At 55.1% G+C, this 7,733-nt stretch overlaps 1 protein-coding gene across 1 annotated transcript in view; it reads right to left on the bottom strand.

Annotated features, from left to right (window-relative positions):
* Positions 1 to 1,390: 1,390 nt before the first annotated feature.
* Positions 1,391 to 7,733, bottom strand: part of PLCD3 (phospholipase C delta 3) — a 61,162-nt gene continuing 54,819 nt past the window's right edge. Inside the window, exon 15 of the mRNA XM_075846997.1 lies at positions 1,391 to 2,912. Within this exon, the coding sequence (XP_075703112.1) occupies positions 2,824 to 2,912 (89 nt within the window). The 3' untranslated portion in view covers positions 1,391 to 2,823. The remainder of the gene's footprint in view (positions 2,913 to 7,733) is intronic.

Genomic DNA, 7,733 nt, shown 5'->3' with positions numbered 1-7,733 from the left:
TTTCATCCTGTTATACATGAGATAAGCAGCTGCCAGATCTCTCTTGTGTCACTTATCAGGGGTTATAGCTGTTGGCCAACAATGGTTAATCTAAAGCCCATATTACACCGGCCGGTGCAGATCAACGAGACGTTGATCGGCGCTCGTTTGCTCCTGTCACAAGGATCTATGAATAGGGGTGAGCGGTTGTTACTCCGATCCCTCGTCCCCATACATCATCGTGTCGGCAGTGCGTCCCCTGTTTTATTTACACAGGAAGATTCGTTGCCGACAATATCATCTCACTTTTTTTTAAATAATACGACCAGCAGATGATCCAGCGTTTGCTCGTTCGTCGTCTGATCGTTCCCCTGTTTACACAGGGAAGTTATCGGCAACGAGCGTTATATGAATGCTTGTGTGCGCGATAACTGTCTAGTGTAAAAGGGCCTTGACTTGCTGTATATGAGATGTTATCACTGTATTTCTCTTATCTATGGTTGGTCTATTAGACTACAGTCACACCGGGCAGTTTGGCTAAAAAAAAGCCATAAATAAACTGCACCAAAGTCACGAGTGGATTCTATAAAGGAGAGCAGGAATAGTGCCTACTAGAAATGACCTCATATGATGTAATGTGAGTACTAAGCTTCAATTACAATGTTTATTTATGGACATACTGAAATCTGTGATAACATTTATATAAATTATTTAGGTCTCGAGTAAAATGCTGCAGCAATCATCATTATTAGTCATGTTACTTTTTTTTTATTTTTATATATGGGCTTTACAGAAAATATTTATCAGATAATGGTAGAGATAAGAATGTCTTAAGCCTTGTTCACACTGTGCAGATTTTGCATGACTAATCCTAAACCAGGAATGTAGCATAGAAATATATAGGAAGTCCTTAAAGAGATTGTGTAGTCCCTAAAAATTGATGGCCATCAATTTTGAGGGACTGGACAACCCCTTTTGAAGTATTTCCTCTTCTGGATTCATTTCTGGTTTAGGCTTAGAGAACCTTTCCCCTGCCCATACAGGTGCAGCATGTAACGGGCAGGACTGTGCAAACCCTGGGGCACTTTACAGTGTTTTCCTATCTTTCTCTATTATTTAGATATCAGTGCCGTTATATTTGGTGCCCGATATTTAAATAACCCCCTGAACTGTCAATGGGGCGTGTTACATCGCTGTGACACTGTCCAATCAGATACGGACAGTCACATCAAGAGCGTGTGCACGTTCTCGGCAGAGATCAGTCTTGTGGTTCTTTTCTGCCGAGGGCTGTAGAGTGAGTGAGAGTGCACGCACCTTCTTGCTGTGACACTGTCCTTATCTGATTGGACAGTGTCACAGTGGTGTTACACGCCCCATTGACCGTTCAGGGGGTTATTTAAATATTGGGCGCCAAATATAACCGCACCGATATCTAAATTACTGAGAAAGATAGGAAAAAAACTAAAGTGCCCCAGGGTTTGTGCAGATTTTGCACTTTTTTAAACCAGGTCTAAAAGCCTTGGCGGTTGCTGAACTACAACTTCCAGGCTGGAAATGCTGATTTTGTTCCTTTCCGCCGCAAAACATTTGACCCCTTCTACATGTGTGAACATCCAGAATAGAATGCGCACGTTCTGATTTCCGTCTGCTGGATGTTCATCATGCATGTAAATGAGCTTTGTTTAATTCTCACCCACATCCGCTGCGTATTTTCTGCACAAAAATTCTGCGGCACTTCCGTCCCGTGTGAATCGGACTTCACATGTGGCTAAGCATGCTGGTAGTTGTAGTTTGACAAAAGCCACAAGTTGCAGACTAATTTAGACCATAAACACCCCCCACACACAATGCAGGCTATAAAACCCATCATGTAGGAACCGGACAACTACAATCCACTCCACATTTCTATTTATTGTGAAGTTGCACTGATAATAGGTAAAATACTGCGAAGTGGAAAATACATTTATAAAATGTCATTGGAGGGTATGTTTATTTCCTTCACGAAAAGAGCGCTGTACATGTGCGTTGCATTACTCTCTCCCCCACTCTCAGACCTCGTGCCTGTCTGTTCACCCCAAGAACATTTTCCAAATGCAGTAGAGCTTTTGTTTGCGATCCGCTCAGGCTGTAAGTGCCGCGTGCCCTCGTGGAAGGCACATATGCTCAATATAACAAGCTTGATCACAAAAGGCAAATGAGAAGAAAAAAAATATGTGGTTTGGGTTCTACTAATTGTCAATAATGCATAAGAGGAACCTATCACCAAGATCTAAAGGCAGCATTGCTAAGAAAATGTACCGTGCCCTCTGCTGTGCCAATTGAGCTGGGTGACATCATATTAATGAGAAATGTTTATTGTGACAAATATTTCTTAATGTAAGAGTGGGCACAATGTGTGCAAATTGTCACTTCCCGTGACAGGGCAGCATGCTGCAGTGCTTGAAATGTCTGTCACGGTCCCTATAGGTCATGTCACTTAATGAAAATCATGGTGATGTATTTTGTGTAAACCCTGAGGTCATAGGTTACTTCTTATGTCTTCTGGTTACAGCCATTTCCGTTGTATTATTTAGTGTTGTGCCCGGTATCCATTACTTTCTAGAGGTGTCCCTGCTGTAGGAATGTCTCGTGACACCTCCGGGTATAAGACCCAGGTAAATGTTCTGTACTAAACATTGATTGTATATAGTAAATATGGCACCTGGCTTCTTGGAGAGCTGAAACCTGGAAAAGCAAAACGCGATAAGACTGGTAATTAGGAGGGTTCAAACTCTGTCTCCCCCCAGTCAGTCCAGACAGGAGATGATGATGGTATACATCAGAATGTATCTGCTGCTTGGTTTTTCATGGGTCCTTGATGTGCACATGTACAAAGAGTGTAGCTGGGGACAGGGAGGTGCCATCCTTGGAAAATAGATGAACATGACGATACCCTGAGCAAATAAGAAAAAAAAAAAGTAATTACGGTATCTAGAACTTCCATTGTTTAAATATACATATCTCCTAAAGTGAATGTTGGCCATTGAACACCTGATCTGTTCTGAACATTGTTTTAATATCTCTATAGCGTTCAGCTCTCTAGATTTCCTCCCTCTATACTCTTATCATTGGTGCGTCAAAAAAGTACAAAATTAAAAAGGTAAAAAGTCCTTACTACTACTCCTACTCTAACTCCTCCTCTTACTCCTCCTCTTCCTACTACTCCTACTCTAACTACTCCTCTTACTCTTACTCCTCCTCCTCTTCCTACTACTCCTACTCTTACTCCTCCTCTTTCTACTCACCCCTCCTCCTCTTACTCCCTCCTACTCTTACTCACTCCTCCTCACTCACCACTCCTCCCCACACTCACGCCTCCTCCCTCACACCTCCTCCCTCACGCCTCCCTCCCTCACTCACTCACCACTCCTCCTCACGCCTCCTCATCACTCACGCCTCCTCCTCACTCACCACTCCGCCTCCTCCTCACTCACGCCTCCCTCACTCACCACCACTCCGCCTCCTCACTCACCACTCCTCCTCACGCCTCCTCCTCACTCACTCACGCCTCCTCCTCACTCACTCACGCCTCCTCCTCACTACGCCTCCTCACTCACTACGCCTCCTCCTCACTCACGCCTCCTCACTCACGCACCACGCCGCCTCCTCCTCACCACTCCTCCTCTCACTCACCACCACGCCACTCCTCCTCTCACTCACCACGCCTCCTCCTCACCACCACTCACCCCTCCTCCTCACTCACGCCTCCTCATTCACTCACGCTGCCTCCTCACTCACCACTCCGCCTCCTCACTCACCACTCCGCCTCCTCACTCACCACTCCGCCTCCTCACTCACCACTCCTCCTCCTCACTCACCACGCCTCCTCCTCACTCACCACCACGCCTCCTCCTCACTCACGCCGCCTCCTCACCACTCACCACGCCGCCTCCTCACCACTCACCACGCCGCCTCCTCACCACTCACCACGCCGCCTCCTCACTCACCACGCCGCCTCCTCCTACTCCTCACCACGCCTCCTCACTCACGCCTCATCCTCACTCACCACTCCTCCTCACTCACGCCTCCCTCACTCACTCACTCACCACTCCTCCTCCACCACGCCTCCTCCTCCACCACGCCTCCTCCTCACTCACCACTCCTCCTCACTCACCACTCCTCCTCCTCACTCACCACCACGCCTCCTCCTCACTCACCCACGCCCCCTCCTCACTCACCCACGCCCCCTCCTCACTCACCCACGCCCCCTCCTCACTCACCCACGCCCCCTCCTCACTCACCCACGCCCCCTCCTCACTCACCCACGCCCCCTCCTCACTCACCCACGCCCCCTCCTCACTCACCCACGCCCCCTCCTCACTCACCCACGCCCCCTCCTCACTCACCCACCCACCCCTCCTCACTCACTCACCCACCCCTCCTCACTCACTCACCCACCCCTCCTCACTCACCCCTCCTCACTCACACACGCCTCCTCCTCACTCACGCCTCCTCCTCACTCACCACTCCTCCCTCACTCACCACTCCTCCTCACTCACGCCTCCTCCTCACTCACGCCTCCTCCTCACTCACGCCTCCTCACTCATGCCTCCTCACTCACTCACACCTCCTCACTCACAAACGCCTCCTCCTCACCACGCCTCCTCACTCACCACGCCTCCTCACTCACTCACGCCTCCTCACTCACCCTCCTCCTCACTCACGCCTCCTCCTCACTCACGCCTCCGCCCCACTCACCACGCCTCCGCCCCACTCACCACGCCTCCGCCCCACTCACCACGCCTCCTCACTCACGCCTCCCTCACTCACTCACCACTCCTCCTCACGCCTCCTCATCACTCACCACCCCTCCTCACTCACCACCCCTCCTTACTCACCACGCCGCCTCCTCACTCACCACGCCGCCTCCTCACTCACCACGCCGCCTCCTCACTCACCACGCCGCCTCCTCACTCACCACGCCGCCTCCTCACTCACCACGCCGCCTCCTCACTCACCACGCCGCCTCCTCACTCACCACTCCTCCTCCACGCCGCCTCCTCCTCACTCATCACCCCTCCACACTCACGCCTCCTCCTCACTCACGCCTCCTTCTCACTCACCACCGCCTCCTCCTCACTCACTCACGCCTTCTCCTCACTCACCACACCTCCTCCTCACTCACCACGCCTCCTCCTCACTCACCACGCCTCCTCCTCACTCCTCACGCCTCCTCCTCACTCCTCACCACGCCTCCTCACTCACGCCTCCCTCACTCACTCACCACTCCTCCTCCACCACGCCTCCTCCTCACTCACCACGCCTCCTCCTCACTCCTCACTCACGCCTCCCTCACTCACGCCTCCCTCACTCACTCACCACTCCTCCTCCACCACGCCTCCTCCTCACTCACCACTCCTCCTCACTCACCACTCCTCACCACGCCTCCTCCTCACTCACCCACTCACGCCTCCTCCTCACTCACCACGCCTCCTCCTCACCACTCCTCCTCCACGCCGCCTTCTCACTCACACACGCCTCCTCACTCACCACGCCGCCTCCTCACTCACTCACGCCTCCTCACTCACTCACGCCTCCTCACTCACTCACGCCTCCTCACTCACTCACGCCTCCTCCTCACTCACCACTCCTCCACGCCGCCTCCTCACTCACCACCCCTCCTCACTCACCACCCCTCCTCACTCACCACCCCTCCTCACTCACCACTCCTACTCACTCACCACTCCTCCTCCACGCCGCCTCCTTATTCACTCACGCCTCCTCCTCACTCACCACTCCTCCCTCACTCACCACTCCGCCTCCTCACTCACCACTCCGCCTCCTCACTCACCACTCCGCCTCCTCACTCACCACTCCGCCTCCTCACTCACCACTCCTCCTCACTCACCACTCCTCCTCACTCACCACTCCGCCTCCTCCTCACTCACCACTCCGCCGCCTCCTCACTCACCACTCCGCCTCCTCACTCACCACTCCGCCTCCTCACTCACGCCTCCTCCTCCTCACTCACTCACGCCGCCTCCTCACCACGCCGCCTCCTCACCACTCACCACGCCGCCTCCTCACCACTCACCACGCCGCCTCCTCACCACTCACCACGCCGCCTCCTCACCACGCCGCCTCCTCACCACTCACCACGCCGCCTCCTCACTCACTCACCACTCCTCCTCACTCACCACTCCTCACCACGCCTCCTCCTCACTCACCCACCCACTCACGCCTCCTCCTCACTCACGCCTCCTCCTCCTCACCACCCCTCCTCCTCACCACCCCTCCTCCTCACCACCCCTCCTCCTCACCACCCCTCCTCCTCACCACCCCTCCTCCTCACCACCCCTCCTCCTCACCACCCCTCCTCCTCACCACCGCCTCCTCCCGCCTCCTCACTCACCACCCCTCCTCACTCACCACCCCTCCTCACTCACCACCCCTCCTCACTCACCACCCCTCCTCACTCACCACCCCTCCTCACTCACCACTCCTCCTCCACGCCGCCTCCTCACTCACCACCCCTGCCTCCTCCTCACTCACCACTCCTCACCACGCCTCCTCCTCACTCACCACTCCTCCTCACTCACTCACGCCTCCTCCTCACTCACCACTCCTCCTCACTCACCACCCCTCCTCACTCACCACCCCTCCTCACTCACCACCCCTCCTCACTCACCACCCCTCCTCACTCACCACCCCTCCTCACTCACCACTCCTCCTCACTCACCACTCCTCCTCACTCACCACTCCTCCTCCACGCCGCCTCCTCACTCACCACCCCTGCCTCCTCCTCACTCACCACCCCTGCCTCCTCCTCACTCACCACTCCTCACTCACGCCTCCCTCACTCACCACTCCTCCTCACTCACTCACGCCTCCCTCACTCACCACTCCTCCTCACGCCTCCTCACTCACTCACGCCTCCTCCTCACTCACCACTCCTCACCACGCCTCCTCCTCACTCACCACGCCTCCTCCTCACTCACCACGCCTCCTCCTCACTCACCACCCCTCCTCACTCACCACCCCTCCTTACTCACCACGCCGCCTCCTCACTCACCACGCCGCCTCCTCACTCACCACGCCGCCTCCTCACTCACCACGCCGCCTCCTCACTCACCACTCCTCCTCCACGCCGCCTCCTCCTCACTCACTCACCACGCCTCCTCCTCCTCACTCATGCCTCCTCCTCACTCACCACCCCTCCACACTCACGCCTCCTCCTCACTCACGCCTCCTTCTCACTCACCACCGCCTCCTCCTCACTCACTCACGCCTTCTCCTCACTCACCACGCCTCCTCCTCACTCACCACGCCTCCTCCTCACTCACCACGCCTCCTCCTCACTCACCACGCCTCCTCCTCACTCCTCACCACGCCTCCTCACTCACGCCTCCCTCACTCACTCACCACTCCTCCTCCACCACGCCTCCTCCTCACTCACCACGCCTCCTCCTCACTCCTCACTCACGCCTCCCTCACTCACGCCTCCCTCACTCACCACTCCTCCTCCACCACGCCTCCTCCTCACTCACCACTCCTCCTCACTCACCACGCCTCCTCCTCACTCCTCACTCACGCCTCCCTCACTCACGCCTCCCTCACTCACTCACCACTCCTCCTCCACTCACGCCTCCTCCTCACTCACCACGCCTCCTCCTCACCACTCCTCCTCCACGCCGCCTTCTCACTCACACACGCCTCCTCACTCACTCACCACCCCTCCTCACTCACACACGCCTCCTCACTCACCACGCCTCCTC

This window comes from Rhinoderma darwinii, chromosome 13 (genome assembly GCF_050947455.1).
Source record: "Rhinoderma darwinii isolate aRhiDar2 chromosome 13, aRhiDar2.hap1, whole genome shotgun sequence".
NCBI lineage: Eukaryota > Metazoa > Chordata > Amphibia > Anura > Rhinodermatidae > Rhinoderma > Rhinoderma darwinii.
This window is presented reverse-complemented; position numbering and strand designations above follow the sequence as displayed.